Source organism: Halichoerus grypus, chromosome 2, assembly GCF_964656455.1.
Source record: "Halichoerus grypus chromosome 2, mHalGry1.hap1.1, whole genome shotgun sequence".
NCBI classification, from domain to species: Eukaryota; Metazoa; Chordata; class Mammalia; order Carnivora; family Phocidae; genus Halichoerus; species Halichoerus grypus.
Genome location: NC_135713.1, coordinates 49,776,743 through 49,792,591, shown reverse-complemented (window position 1 = coordinate 49,792,591; position 15,849 = coordinate 49,776,743). Strand labels below are relative to the sequence as shown.

The 15,849-nt window shown below is 50.3% G+C and overlaps 1 protein-coding gene across 1 annotated transcript in view; it reads right to left on the bottom strand.

Moving 5' to 3' along the window:
* Positions 1 to 14,450: 14,450 nt before the first annotated feature.
* ADRA1B (adrenoceptor alpha 1B) overlaps positions 14,451 to 15,849 on the bottom strand; it is a 49,015-nt gene continuing 47,616 nt past the window's right edge. The window contains exon 2 of the mRNA XM_036103642.2: positions 14,451 to 15,089. Within this exon, the coding sequence (XP_035959535.1) occupies positions 14,476 to 15,089 (614 nt within the window). The 3' untranslated portion in view covers positions 14,451 to 14,475. The remainder of the gene's footprint in view (positions 15,090 to 15,849) is intronic.

The window sequence follows — 15,849 nt, the reverse complement described above, 5'->3', positions numbered from 1 at the left end:
TGATGTAATCAGAAGTAAAAGAGGCTGAAAAGAGAGCACTTTCTCATTCTATGGTTCAGTATTATGTCCCAGTCAGTGTTTTGTTTAAATCATCATGAACTGGATCCAGTACAAAGTACACCACCTGAGCAGTTATGGCATCTTAAAAAGTTAGGACCAGGAGGGCATAATAAGATGGACTTCCTTCTCGCATAGCTGAGGGGAGACGAGGATAGACAGTTTATCACTTCAGTTTTTCTCGACCGCAGACAATGTTGCAGTAAACGCCCTGTACATCTTTGTGCGCTTGTAGGACTCTCTCTGTGGGTCAGAGGACTATGCGTGCTCTGCTGAAAGCATGTTCACTTAAAATGTTTTCGACATTGCCAAGTTGCCCTCCAAAATATCTGCACCACCCCACACCTCTGCCCCCCAGCTCTGTATGCAGTTGCCTCTCTCTCTACATGCTCAATAGATGATCAATGGAAAAAAAATATTTCCTGCTGTGCTTTCAGAGGCCTCCAGAACCCAGGCCACTCTGCGCGTGTATTTTTCTAATGACACAGTAGCCAACCAGCGAGGTTGTGTTCTGGGCATCTCTCCCTCTAGGAACGCCTTCCCCTCCCCTCTGTTTGCCTTTTCAAATCCTTCGAGGTGGGCTGCAGGTCCCCTCCTCAGGTGCTCCTGCCTCAGCCTCTGCCTGGAGGCCTCTGCGGTCAAGGTTTATCCAACTGCGCGTTCCATCCTTTGTTCAACATCGCTTAATCTGGAGCTTTTTGGATTTTCCCACCAAAATATCCCTAACAGCCGGGTGAATGTATACCTGAGAAGCACAATTGCAAGTGGCTTAAGGGAGAGGAAAATGTCTTTGAAGTCTCATTTTATCTTACAATTCTAGTTTTTGTTTTTGTTTTTGTTTTTTTTTTAGATTTTATTTATTTATCTGATACACAGAGACAGAGAGAGAGCCCAAGCAGGGGGAGTGGCAGGCAGAGGGAGAAGCAGGTTCCCCGCTGAGCAGGGAGCCCAGTGCGGCTCGATCCCAGGACCCTGGGATCATGACCTGAGCCAAAGGCAGACGCTTAACCGACTAAGCCACCCAGGCGCCCCTAATTCTAGTTTTATATTACAAATGTTTTACATCTTGTCTCATCCAGTAAAATTGCTGCTCCAGGAGATGCCCCACGTTTATCCTCCCACCGTGTGCAGTCCCTGGCACATCTCTGTATAGCCCAGGTAGAAAAAAGCAGCCCGGGCTTTAGCCTCCTCCCCAGTCCGCAAGCTCTCCAGGAAAGGGACTTGGATGTAGGCTTACCTGTCCCGCACAGCGCAGAAGTGCAGTAAATCAGTGCTACTTGCACTTTCTGCCTCTTTGACTTGTCTCTTCCTGGAGAGGGGAAGGAGCAGTCATACAGAGACCCTCAGCATTGTAAAGGGCTGTGAGTATGGAGTCTCTAATCGCTTTTAGGGTGTGATGCCTGCTAAGATGTGAGTTAGTTTCCTATTATTGCTGTAACAAATCACTACAAACTTAGTGGCATAAAACAATAAAAATGTGTTCTCTCACATTTCTGGAGGCTGGGAGTCTGAAATTAGTTACACTGGGTTAAAGTCAAGGTGTCAGCAGTTCCTTCTGGAAGCTCCAGAGGAGACTGTTTCCTTGTCCTGTCCAGCTTCCAAAGGCTGCCAATGTCTTGCGGCTCCCCTTCTCTCAGTTTCGAAGTCAGCTGCGCCGCATCTTCAAACGTCTTTCTGTCCTAACTCAGATTTCCAGAATGTCTGGCTAGCTGAAACTCCAATGCGGGGCTCAGAGGAAGCGGGCAGAGCAGTGCAAGCTGAATTGCAAAGCAACTTCGTTCTTTAACGCTCCGTCGCTTAGGCGCGGGCAACAGCAGGTGGCGCCGGGGTCCGCCTCAACGCCAAACTTGTCCCATTCGGAGCACCTGCTCAGGGAAGGGAGCGTGGAGCGGTCTCGGTCACTGCAGTGTCTTAAAGAACTGTTTCCCAGTCTCTGCACGTACGGAGGAAGGACGCCTGGCTCAGGGCGGCGAGGAGCGGCCCCAGGAGGCTTCGTCCTCTGCTGCGCGGGGCTGGAGACGCCAGGGCGCCCGCGCGCTGCGCCCGCAGGACACCCGCGTACCTGGGTGCGCACTGCGCCCCCGCCCGGGGCCCGGCGATCCGAGCTCCAGGCGGTGGCAGAAAACGCAGAAACCTAACGCCAAATATTATTGTGAGCCTGCAAAAGGAGGACACTGAAACCTCTTAGCGTGATTTAAACTAAAGCATGAAAACAAGTGCTGTTTGATTTCTGGAAATGGGCTCCTGGAGCTTCTTACAACACTGCCCTTTTGCCTCCAGGAGGCAGGGGTGGGGAGGTCAACAATCTTGGACTTCTGGGTCAGATGAGAGGCTTACTTTCTCGGGAGCCATCCTGGGTTAAAGGCAGATGGCAGGTATGCCCCGCCTGGAAACCACCCCATCAGGGCTTAGGGAGAGAGGAATCGGCTCATTCAACTCGGTATTTAAAGTGGGTCCCGGAAGACAGTAGACCCTATAGGGGATCTTGAGGGAGTAAAACCTAGTCCTGTTCCTGTTGGGGTGGTACTGAAGTACAGTGCTTCTCAAAATGACCACCTGGAACATTTGCTAAAAATGCAGATTATTGGGCTTTACCTTCACCTGGTAAATCAGCTGGAGGAAGCTCGAGGTGAGCCTGTATTCTTAAGAAGCCCCTGAGCGGTTCTACTCTGAGTTTGAGAACCACAGCGCCAGTCCTGATATCCAGAGCAGGGAAGTGTTGGTGCAAGAGGCAGCCTCTGGGCACCCATCCCCCTCCAAAGTGACTAGCTCTAGTCCTGCCTCTGGCAGGGTACAGACTAGGTCAGGTGAGTATGAATAATAGATGTTTCTGTCTAGTCAGCCCCACCTATTACACTTCAGATCTTCTTAAAAAGTCTTCCAAAGTATTTCTGACAGACTCTTGTGAAGCCCTTTCTCCTACCACCTCCCTAATAATTGCTTCCTATAAGCTGCGTGAAGGAGTGCCTGGAAATGTAACTACCCAGCTCGATCTCGTGGCTCTCGCCCTTGGGGCTAAGGCCCGGCCCTCTCAAAGCTGCAAACCCTCAAGGGCCAGCTGGAAGTGTCTTCCCTTCAGGTCTTGCAGGGCCCCAGCCATGCTTTGTTCCAAGCAGAATGGCCCTGTTTCTAGCTCAGGGTCAGATTTTGTCACCAGGGCCCCGAGGCCGCATTGCCTGGGCTCCCAGGTGACCCAAAGCCCCTTGAGGGAAGAGCTTCTTCCGAGATTAGAAGTGGTGTGCTGGCAAGCTGCCTCCCAAAAAAGAAAACCAAAGTCCTCATTTGTAGTGTTTGCCGATTTCTGTGGCATAAATATTCCCAGGGCAGCGGGCTTTAAGCTACCGGTGTGATGTCACTGAGTGCAAAGTTGGAAAGCCATGCTGATAATCGGCCTCATCACTGGTAAGAGGCAAGTTTAGCACACCTCTACCTGAGACCTGGCCAGGGACCAGATACCAAGACATCATTCACTCGGGGAACAAACTTTTTAAAATTTAATTCAATTCAATTTTTTTAAATAAAGATTTTATTTATTTATTTGAGAGAGAGAGAGAGAGTGAGCAGGGGCCAAGGGGGAAGCAGACTCCCCGCTGAGCAGGGAGCCTGATATGGGACTCGATCCCAGGACCCTGAGACCAGGACCCGAGCCGAAGGCAGATGATTAACAAAGTTTTAATGAGTGCGGGCTGTGCGCCAATTATTACTCTCTGATTTGGGGAATCCAGAAATAAATACAATGGGTCAAGTTCTTGCCTGGGTGGAGTTCACATTCTAATGGAGGAGACAGCCAATAAACAAGCAAGTAAGTAAGTAAGTAAGTGAGTAAATAAATAAATAAAATCAGTTCATGAAAAGTGCTGTAGAAAAGGGAAAGCCAGGTAAGGAGCCACAGTGATCGGCGATCTATTTTAGAACACGTGATCAGGGAAGGCCTCTCTGAGGTGATGACATCTGATCACCAAATGGAATTGGGGGGAAGCTGTTGTGGGAGAGAGACAAGAGGTCAGTTGGGGACTTGTTAAGTTTGAGATGCCTGGGCTGGTGACACAGTTTGGGAGTGGTCACCATGTGGATAGAATTTAATGCCACAGGAGTGGAGGCCGTCACCGGGGAGTAAAGAGAAAGACCCAAGGACTGAGCTGTGGGGGGCTTCAGCACTGAGGGGATGGGAAGAGAAGGTTCTCTGCCGTTCAGAAGGAGAGTGGTCAGCCAGGTTGGAAGCTGTGTGAAAGAAGTGCTTGAAAACAAAGAGGAGCAGGATCAGTTGTGTTGAATGCTTCCAAGAGACGGGAAGATGAGGGCCAAGAAGAGACTTGGTTTTAGCAGCATCAGGGTCCTTCGTGACTCGACAAGCACGGTTCCCAGGGGGTGATGGGGATGAAAGCTGTTGCAATGGATGAGAGAGGGAATGGAGGGCACAGAGTGGAGACACGGATGGAAACACAAAGAGGAGATTTGTCAAGGGAAATAAAGAAGTAGTTTGGTAGCTGGAGGACATGGGATGGGGGTCAACAGAGAAAGAAAGGTAAAGACTGGAAAAAGGGGGATTATTGTCTCTCTGCCCCCAGATGCCCACCTACAAAATTGCCCTTCTTGCAGGCTTCTTTGATTCTGTAAATGTCAATTTATGCAGCTAGCTGCCTAGGAGGGTCACTGGGCCACCAGCACAGCAGGCCCAATCAGACCATGAATCCCAGATACGGTTTGCCCGGCATTCCTGCCACATTCCCATCACCGAGGCTGAGCAGCTAGATGGTTCTGTCTAGTTCATCACCGTACCCTAAGCATGCCTGGTTTGGAGCAACATATGGGGAATGGTGCTGAAGGAGCACCTGTCCCTCAGGGACCTTCGGAACGACACTGAAGGTCTAGCACAACTGTGCTGGGATATCTGGAGCTTGAACCTTGCGGTGGGGAAGATCCTGAAAGAATCTCCCTGCAGGGGATTCCCAGTGGTGGTGGGGCGGGGCGCAGAGAGAAGACCTGCCCAAGGTGTTCCCTTGGATGGGTCCCAGCCGGGCGCTGGCCCACTCCCGGGGCTCTCTGGGCAGCAGAGTGGTCCGGCTGGAGAAGCCCTGCAGAGTCTGCTCTGTCGGAGGGACCACCAGCTTCTGCCTTTGGAGCCCCTTCCTGAGAAATCTGCTGAGCCCGTCCTGGGATCAGGGAAGGAGGGAAGGAAGGAGGCTGCTTCAGCCCTGCCCGCTGCAGTAGTGCTTCCTTATCAAACCCGGCTCTGCAGAAGCTCAGGAGCAGTGGCCTTGAGCTGGATTAGTTGTGTGGGCTGGACCCCTCCACACCTGGCTGAGTCAGCGTGCTCCGTCCTTCATATATGTGCACGCATACATGCAGAACATCTTCGCGGCTGGATTCACCCTTTGGATGGGGATTGACTGGACATTCCGGTAGTGAATGACTGGATGACAGTTTGTGATGTTCATCCACATTTCTGCCCTACACATCCCTTTCCTGACATTCAAGCAGGCAGCAGGTTTTGTGAGGTGTGGATGGGGAAGCAGGAGAAGCATGCAGGGTTTCCTGGCTTTCTTTTCTAAAAGCCCAAGACCAGAGAGAGGGCAGAGGTCGGGGGAAGAAGGGAGCTTGGAGAACCAGGAGGGTGAGAGGCCCTTCTTCGCACATACAAAGGAGGTTTCCTCAGGCTGGGCATGCGCAGAGCAAGATTGGTGGGCTGCTTGATTCAAAGCCTGGCTCTGCCCCCTGGAAGCCACATTCTTTTGGACTACTTAAACTTCTCTAAGCCTAAAGATGAGACAATTATAATGCCTACTTCACTGACACATGTTCTTGTGACTTTATGGCTTTAGTCCCAAGGTTCTGGATTGTTTGTGCTTGCTATGGGCTGACTTGTATCCCCCCACCCCAAATCGTATGTTGAAGCCCTAACCTCCAGTACTTCAGAATGTGACTGTATTTGGACATAGGGTCTTTAAAGAGGTTAAATAATGTACAATGAGGTTATTAGAGTAGGCCCTAACCCCATATGACTGGTGTCTTCGTAAGAAGAGGACATTTGGACATAGTCATGCATGGAGGGAGGACCGTATGAGGACACAGGGAGCCAGAAATTTATTTCTCACAGTTCTGGAGGCTGAAAGTCTAAGATCAAGGTGTCAGCAGGGTTGATTTTCTCTGAGGCCTCTCTCCTTGGCTTGTAGATGGATGTCCTCTCCCCGTGGTACTGTGTTATGGCAGGCCTGGCAAACTAATACAATACTGAATAAACTTTGGAGGTCCTGGAGGTTGGGGAGCACAAATCTGCCTCCCCTAATTTAGATGGGGAAAAAAATAAAACCATGTAGATGCATACAAAAGAATCTTATTCAGCCTTAAAGAAGAGAGAAATCCTGCCATTTGAGACAACATGGGTGAACCTGGAGGACACTGTGCTAAGTGAAATAAGCCAGACACAGAAAGACAAATACTGTATGATCTCACTTATCTGTGGAATCTCACAAGTTGAAGTCATTAAAATGAGGAGTAGAATGGTGGTTGCCAGAAAGGGGGAGGAAAGGGAGATGTTGGTGAAAGGGTACAAAGTTCTAGATATGCAGGATGAGTAAGTTCTGGAGATCTAATGTACAGCATGGTAACTATAGTTAAAAAAAACTGCATTGTACACTTGAAATTCGCTGAGAGTAGACCTTAAGTGTTCTTGACACATATACCTAAAAGGTAACTATGTGAGGTGATGGGTATGTTAATTAGCTTGAGTGTGGTAATCCCATTTCACAGTGTATACATGTATCAAAACACCAATTTGTACACCTTAAATACATATAATTTTTATTCGTTAATTATGTCTCAATAAAGCTGGGGAAAAATAATCAAACCACAAAGCACATCCCTTCCTGGCCCAATTTCCTGTTCTTTCCTATCATCCTCTGTCTCCTTGGCAAGTCAAGATCAGAAGCTGCCAGACCTCAAATCTTGCCCAGCATTTCATTAGCTCTGTCAAGAGAGGATGAACACATTTTGGGCACCAGTTAGGCACTAAGGGTAATGGTTATGAGCAGGGGTTCCAGGGTCAGACTGCCTAAGTAGAAATCTTCTTTCCTTTCTAGTCATCTGTTACTGTGTAAGAAATTCGTGGTGGGAAACAGCAGCAGTGACTTATTGTTCTCTGTCACAATTCTGGGGGTTGATGGGGCTCAGTCGAGCAGCTCTCACTCAAGAATCACTTACAGGTCTGATGGTGGAGGCTGGCTGGGCGCTCAGTTGGAAGAGACATCTGCACATGGCCTCAGCTTCCCCACTGAACAGCGGATGGGTTCCTCTGCTCCAGCTTGTTGCTCATCTCTACTTAGCCACGTCTTCAGATCCAGCTCAGAATGCCACTTCCTCCATGAAGCCTTTCTGATTCTGTGCAGATGGGCAGGAACTCTTTCTCCCTCAAATTCCCAAAGCCCATTATTTACAGGGCTACAGTGGCCAGGTAATCACAATAGCCTTTTATTGAGCAATTACCAGGTGCCGGGCTCTGTACTGAACACACCTCATGCCTACTGAAACTGAACTTCACAACAACCCTCTGATGAAGGCTAGTTGGAAGAAAGGCAGGCAGGGACAAGCCTCCACCCCCCCTGCCCCCCCAAAAGGAAACCACCCTTAAAAGGATTTTACACCACCCTGGAAGGAGCCCTCCACTCTTTCCCACGTGACAGATGACAAAAACCTGATTGGGTGACAGGAACCTGGACGGTTAATCAGATTACAACAGCCTGCCAACAAGCCCGTAAAAACCCCTAGACTTAGAAATTCTAGTGGCAACCCTCTGGGATCCCCTCCCTCTTTGGGAGCTCTGTATTATCACTTTACTATTGCTCAATATACCTTGCTTTGCTGCCCAACACTCTTCATCTGGTCTACCTCTTCATTCTTCGAAGCGGTGTGACCAAGAACCGTGGGCACTAAAGGAGAAGAAATCCTGTAACACCTTGAAGACAGGTATGATCATGCCTGTTTCGCAGATCATGAAAACTGCCCCTCCGAGACAGTAGGTGATTTGCCCAAGTAGACAAACTAATAAATGGGTGAATCAGAATTCTCACCCGGTTCTGTCTGACTCTGTGGTTCTCATGCTTAACCCTTGTGCTACTGGAACTCTTTCTACCTCGTATACAAGGTTTTTTGAGTTCAATGTCCTCTTCCAGACTGAAATTTTCATGAGAGCAAAGCTGGGTTTTCTTCTTTGTATCCTTGGCTCCCAACTTGTGTAGGTGCTCCACGATCATTTGTGGAATAAACGAGAGAACACACGGGTGAGTGAAGTAGGATACAGGCGTCCATGGAGTGTACGGTGTAAGTGCTTGCTGGCCCTGGGGACATTTGATGGAGACGGGAATATGCTTCCCACAGGGGCTGCACTACACATGAGGACAGTCACCAGATTTTAGTGCTGCCCTCTTCTCCTGAGCAGGCCTTTTATGAAGACGCCATTTCTCTGAATGAGGCCATTAGCAGGAACCAAAGCTGTTTGTCTTACTAATCCCAATAAAATTGTCGCCCCAAACAGCTTGTCCCTGAGGATTGCGCCTTGTGGGAGGAGAAGAAAAGCTGGAGTCACAGATTGGCAGGGCTTACTAAGCCTGTTGTCTCTGGTTCAGTGTTCCTGATTGTCAGTCAGTAGACAGAGGCCGAGAAAGGAGTGGGGACCTAGGACCTGGCCTTCAGACTCCCATTGCCACTGAGGGGTGTGTGAGAGCACTAACAACGGAAACACAGGGGGCGTCAGGCAGTGGGGACCCAGCTGACATTCTTCAGATGTCACTTCCTACAGGAGGCCTTCCCTGATCAGAACTTTCCCTTCCTCCATCATCAGGTTGGAGGCAGAAGCTCCTGCCATGAGCTCCCATAGCCCCCTGTTCTGCTCTTATAGCATGTCCATACTCATGCTAGGGACATAGATACTCATTCATTCAAAAATATTTGAAAACAAATATTTGAGCAACTACCATGTGTCAGGCACCACTTTAGAGGCTGAGACTATAATAGTGAACAAAACAGACAAAAATCTCCACCCCCCGTGGAGTGTGCATTTCTAGTGTGTGTGTGGGGAGACAAATAAACATATCAACAGGTGGAATATAGAACATGCTAGGTAGTGACAAGTGCTATAGAGAAAAAGTACGGAAGATGCCCCAGGGCGGGCTGGGTGGCAATGGCAGTGGGAAGGTCAGAGAAATCAGGTGACCCCGAGAAGTGACACTGGAGCATAGGTGTGAAGGAGGTGAGGGAGGAAGGGGCTCCAGGCAGAGGGACCAGAAGCGCAAAGGCCCTGAGTGGGGAGTCGGGCTCCCCCAACCTGAGGAATAGCAGAGGCAGCCTGGCTGCAGGGAAGGGAGGGTAGGGGAGACGAGCAGGGGAGAGGGGGAGGGAAGGGGGGCAGATTATACCTCTGTCCCTGTCCCACCTCCCAACACCCATACTTTAGCAAATTAACATGCAAACCGAGGCTCTGACTCTAGCCACGCCATCCAGGAGTGAAGTCACCCATTGCCTAGGGGAAGGTTTTATAGGAAAAGCCAAAGAAAAGACTGTCAAGTTCTTGGCTTTTAAGTTTCAGAAGGCCAGGTATAAGATGGGAAACTGTAGAAAGATGCAAGTTCTTCCACACTGACTCAGGCCTCCCTCCGTATCCTCCCCCGACTCTCAGCCAGGCTACATAAAGATTCCATGGGCTGGCAAGGTAGGGTGGAGATGGTCCTGAAGGGACCTGCTGAGAGGAGATGAGGCAGCCAGAGGCCACCAGGTCTGCTTCCAGGACCAGGTGGAAGTTAACCCCGAATCTGGGGTGAGGAGTGGTTGCTGTTCTACTCCTTGTCACCAAGAGGCTGATGGCAACCAGGACAAGCCTGTTCTTCATCTGGAGGAGTGATGCTCAATGCTCTGCCCAAGTGCCATCCAACCCCTTTCCAAGAACCCAGGGCACTTAACTGTCACCGCCAAGCTCCAGACGGAAGATGGAGCCTGACACTCAGGGTCTCACCAAGTGAGGAAGGTTCTAGATCCCCGACTCTGGTTATACACTCCAATGGGATTGCCTGGTGCCTGCCCACCTCTCATCCAGGCTGAACTCCAGGAGGACTGGGCCAAAGACGTTCTTCTTTCTGTGTGTACCTCTCTCTGGATTTGACTACTTCTATATTTTCAGGGAGTCAAATCTGTTGAGAAGTTTATAACCTGGGTTTCATGTGTCCATTGGGAGATTCAGGGGGCATGAATTGTAGGTGAAAGTTGGGCTGATACACTCACTTCTTTCTGGTTTTCATCAGATTCTTAAAGGAGCTGCTGATGCAGGAAAAGTTGAGAATTGCTGGAATGGGGGATATATAACGTCACCCACAGGTACTAAAAATAGTGCCTACTCTGGGCCAAGCTCTTTCATGTTTTGTTTGATCCCAAACTTGTGGGGTGCGTGCTAACTATATTCTCAATTTACATGCAAGGCAATTGGCTGCAGGGAGGTCAAGGCACCTGGATCAATTAGTAGAGCTGAGCCTTGAACCCAGGTGTGTGCTCAGAGCGGCTCTGTGTGCCCCGCAGGCCCCTCCCCGCCCCCTGCCTTTGCTCCCCATCATAGGATGCACAAGCCCTAAGACACCCAGACTTCCCTCATGCACCCATTCTGGCTTTGTCACCCTGGAATGTTCTATAACTTTTATTAAATTTCATTTTTCCTTTCAAATTTGGGCTGAACTCCTCTTTGAGTAACGTGTTTGTTCATGCTGTAGGACACAAAATTCTTTTACTCTGTTATAAATTTGTCTTTCTTCTTCAAGGTGGACCCTGAGTCCTAAAACCCTGGACTTTGGTGAATGACACAGAATTTGTTTTCTTTGTCCATTTATTCAGATTTTCTAAACTTCATATGTCAAAGTAAAGATTGAATAGTTAATACCTCTGCTAATAGCTATCGTGCATCAGATGTTTCCAAGTGACTGACATGGTGTTGATTTATACTCATGAAGTCATTTGATCTACCTCTGAGGTAGGTACTATTATTATTTTATAGTTAAGAAAACTGAGGTTTAGACCGGTAACATGAGCTGCTCAAGGTCACAGAGCTACTAAATGGCAGAGGTAGGCTTTGAACCTTGATCTGGAGAACTATCACCCCATTTTGCCAAGCCACTTGCCTCTTTGCTTTGGTTGGCAGATGTATTCCTGTGCATGTCTCAGTGGTGACAATGACCCAGGAGTGTTTGGGTGGCTGGATTCAGTAGGCCTGCTTTGCTGCCAGTGGGGAGGTCAGAGTAGAGAAGACTTGTTTTCCCCAAGGGCTCTTGAATTCCAGGCCCTCTCTCAGTCCGACCACAGTGAGGTAACCTGAAGAGGTAGCATAATACAGACTCTGACTGGAGTCCGATCTGGAACCCAGCACCTGTGAGGATGTGGGCCACTGCTTGGCCACCTTTCCTTTTGGAAAAAGGCAGGAGGTTGCCGTGGCCTTCCTGTGTCGCCTGAGCGGCCTCCAAACACCAGTGATGTGTGAGGTCATCGGAACCGAGCAGCTCAGGAAACGCCTTTGGTGCCTATGGCTTCAGGTATCTGTGGTCCCAGTTACAACTTGCACCTGCCCAGTGAGCCACACTTCGGTGTTTATACCACAATTATCTCACTGAATCCTTTGGGATTCCTGATAGGCTGTGATGATCATGTCCATTTGGTAGATGGGAAAACAGACCAAAAGAGGCAGGGGGTGAACTGCTCAAGGTGACACAGAGCCAAGAGCTGAACCCAGGTCCTACTGACTCCAACTTGCTTGCACTAAACCGGTGATTTTCAGACCTCATTCTGTGGAACCCTCAGGTGCTTGCGGCAGGCCAGAGGGAGGGGCTGAGGAGGAGGGCAATCAAGGGGTTGAGGGTCTGTTGTCCCTTTCCTTCTTTACTCTGGTCCACAATTATGTCAGGAGTCTGTGTAAGGCTTTGAAAGATCTGTGTTGCTAACAAAATGTTTTCAGAGGACTGCTCCAAACTGCTCCTTCTTCCCTGGAAATTGGGTTCAGGCTCTTCTTTTCCTAGGACTCTTAACTGTATTGAGGCAAGCAGACATTTACTCTCCGTTGGAGGATGTACTCAACCGCAACATGGCAGCACAAGGGAGTGTAAAAGGTACTGGACAGGGAGGCCTCATCCTAGGGGTCCTAGTCCTAGTTCAATGTCACTTAGTCAAGTTATTTATCTCAGTCTCCCTATCTGTAAAGATGAGGGGATTGGCCTAGATAATTCTGAAAATCCAGTTTAGCTCAAATAACCTGTGGATCTGGGATATCATGCTTGGTTCATGGGATCTTAAACAGGGATGAGTCATTTGAAATTGTATAAAAATATTATATGTATATAGTGCATTTTTTTTTCTGGAAGGAGAATGTACAGCTTTCATCAGAGTCTCAACGGGGTCTCTGACACAGAACATCTAGCTTCTCAGGACTTTTTCTATTTTTTTTTTTTTTTAAATCAGAACTGGTGGGAGATATTTCTCCTTTTGGGGGGGTTCAAGTTGTAAGAATGGTGTGAAAAAGCTATTTGCAGGAAGGAAATGAGGAAAGATAAGCAGAGCTAAAAGAGGAAAGCTAAATGAAAGAGTTAGAGCCTTCTGAGCAAGCTGACAATCTTGTTTAAGCTCCTGGATGCAGCCATGCCTGATACCCCTACACTTTTCAGTTACATGAACTATTGCTCCTTTTCTTTTTCTTTTTTTTTTTTTTAAGATTTTATTTATTTTTTTGACAGAGAGAGACACAGCGAGAGAAGGAACACAAACAGGGGGAGTGGGAGAGGGAGAAGCAGGCCTCCCGCCGAGCAGGGAGCCTGATGTCGGGCTCGATCCCAGGACCCTGGGATCATGACCTGAGCCAAAGGCAGACGCTTAACGACTGAGCCACCCAGGCACCCTATTGCTCCTTTTCACTAAGTATTTTCTATTCAATCACCTATAGAATAAATGATTGATGCACTAACATTATTAGAAAAGTCTCCTGCCATTTGAAAAAGTATGAAACTCAGCAAAGGAAAAGCAAAGTGGGAAGAGAAAGGGATTGAGGTGGGTGTGTTCCTGTCATGCTTTTTTTGAATTTTAGGGAAGAAAAATGCTCCGTTTTGTTCCCCATCCTATATTTATATTTATAATAATAGTAATTATTATTTTAGCAAATTGGAGGCTTTTAGAGGCAGAAAAGAACTTACATCATTACACAGATGGGAAACCAAGATCCAGAAAGGGCATGTGACTCTTGAGGTCATGCAGTAAATCAGTGGAGGTTACCTTCTCCCAGGTATGCTCCACCTCTCTGTGTGACTTTCCTCAGTGCTTCTTTCCCAGGCAGGCTCCTCAGTGATCCGAGCTTATGAGGCTTTTTGTGCTCATGTATGTTGCTTGGTCACCTGGATCCATATCTTATCCAGAAAATCCTTCAGTCTGGACTTCTTTATCGGGTTCCGTGGACACAGGTAAATAATGGAGTGTTTGGCCTTGGGGTGCAGGGAGGAGGTGAAAGGAACCAATCCATCTCTCTGAGTCCCATCCCCTCTCAAGTGACAGGCCCGCCTACTATCCTGGCCACAGAGCCCCAGCTAGGATTGGGGTCCCTAGGACCAGACCAGACATTGCCCAGTGTTGTCCACAGCAGAAGGATTAGATACTGCTAAGGGTCCAAAGCAGGCAAGCAGGATTTATGGGACCAATCCACCGGCTCACTTTCAGCCACAGGGTCAGATCTGTTTAGCCCTGGAGGGCAGTAACGGCAAGGGTAGAAGGGGGGCCAAGGGGCCCCAGCACAACTATTGGCCACAGGACCAGTGGGATGGACGGGGGACAAACCTGAAGGGGAAAAGGAGACTCCAGATCCTGCCCACCGCCCCGTTCACAAACTGCTCAAAGGCGCACAGGAGAAATGACCTTTAATGTCTGATTTGTTGCCAACCCCACCCAAGTGCCATCATTAAGTGAAGTACAAGGAGGAGCTTGAGAGGTACGAAGTCACGAGACAAACAACGCCCCCGCTGCCTCCCGGGCGCACACTCGCTCTGGCCCCGCGCGGGCGGCCCCACACACGCACACATGCAGACCACACGGACACCGCACAGACACACGCACGTGTACCCACGGTTAAATACATGTACAAGGGACTCGTTTGGATATGTACAGAGAGAGAGAGAGACGGAAATCCCGGCCGGCGTCGGGTCCCCCAGGCTCTCAGCATGCTCGGCCCAGCTCTCCGCGCTGTACCTGGCACCCATGCCCCTGCCAGAAAAGCAGCTGCCCCTCTCCCCGCCCCCCTCCCCCCCCGGACCCGCCCCCACCCCGGGCCCGGGTCTCCCGGCGCCGACGTCCCCTCCCCCCCTCCGCCCGCCCGCCCTCCCCCCCACGATGGTTTCCTCCCCACCTCTGGGGGGGACCCTAAAACTGCGCGGGCGCCAGGGGCATGTTGGTTTTGAAGCCCGGCTGCCCGTTGGCCACGTCGGTCGCGGCCTCGCAGCCGCCGTTGCTGGCGCCGCCGTCGTCCCCGGGGCTCTGGGGCTCCGCCAGGAGCTTGAAGGTGAAGAGCGGGCCCGAGTCGTGGCGGCCGCGACGGCCGGGGGGCTCGGGCGCGGGCAGGCTCAGGAGCGCGCCGGGCGCCTTCCACTCGGGGAAGGCGCACAGCTCGACGGACGGCGGCGCGCCGCGGCCCAGGTAGCCCGGGCTCGGCGAGGCCGAGGGCAGGGTCCGCTGGCTGCCGCTCAGGCAGCTGCCGCTGTCGTCCAGCGAGTCCTTGCGCGACTGCGAGCGCTCCAGCGAGCCGCCGCGCGTCCACGGCCGGTAGGTGTAGGCGCAGCCGCCCAGGCGACGGCGACGGCGGCGGCGGCGGCGGCGGCGGCCGCGGCACTGGCACCCGAGGATGCGCACGAAGGCGCGCTTGAACTCCTTGCTGGAGCACGGGTAGATGATGGGGTTGAGGCAGCTGTTGAAGTAGCCCAGCCAGAACACCACCTTGAACACGGCGTCGGGGGGCTTCAGGGTGGAGAACAGGGAGCCTGCAGCGGGGAGGGGGGGGTGGGCACGGGGGCAGAAAGACAGACAGCAGGTCGTGAGTAGTCGGGCCCTCTCCTCCGCGTGCTCCGCCTAAACGCCGCCAACGCGCGGCAGCCCCGCCGCCACGGCTCTGCCCGGGCCACCTTCTCTGCCCGGAGTGCTCGCCTTTCCATCTCACAGCGAGCGAATCCGACATTCCTTTTTAGGGCCAACCTCGATGACTTCCGCTTCACCCCTAAAACCTTTCCTGGTCTAGCTAGCCAGCACCTAAGCTCCCATTTCTCTCGATTTCCCGGGGCAGCGCTTACCACTTTCTACCCCAGCGATAATCAGCATCACCTGCGTTCGCACAGCTCTTAGGTCGGAAGCATTGTGCTAGGCGCTTAGCTATATTATTTTGTCCTACAGAAAGGCCTTGAAGCAGACGCCGATTTATTTCCATAGTGAATATGAGAGGTATTAAAGACCTAAATGTGAAAGGTAAAACTTTAAAGGTAAAAGAAGACAACGTAAAGGACGATCTTTTTGATCTAGGGGGTGAAAGAAAGACAACTTAACACTTCAAAAAGATAAACTATGAGGCAAGGATGCGAGAAGATATTTCCAATGTTTAAGACAGTCAAAGGCATCGATGTTTAGAATATATAAGGAACTCCTGCAAATCAACAAGAAAAAGAGCATTCCCAGTAGAAATGTGGGCAAAGAAAATGAACGGGCAATTTACAAAACAGGAAACCTCAGGGCTAATGAACATAGACCAAG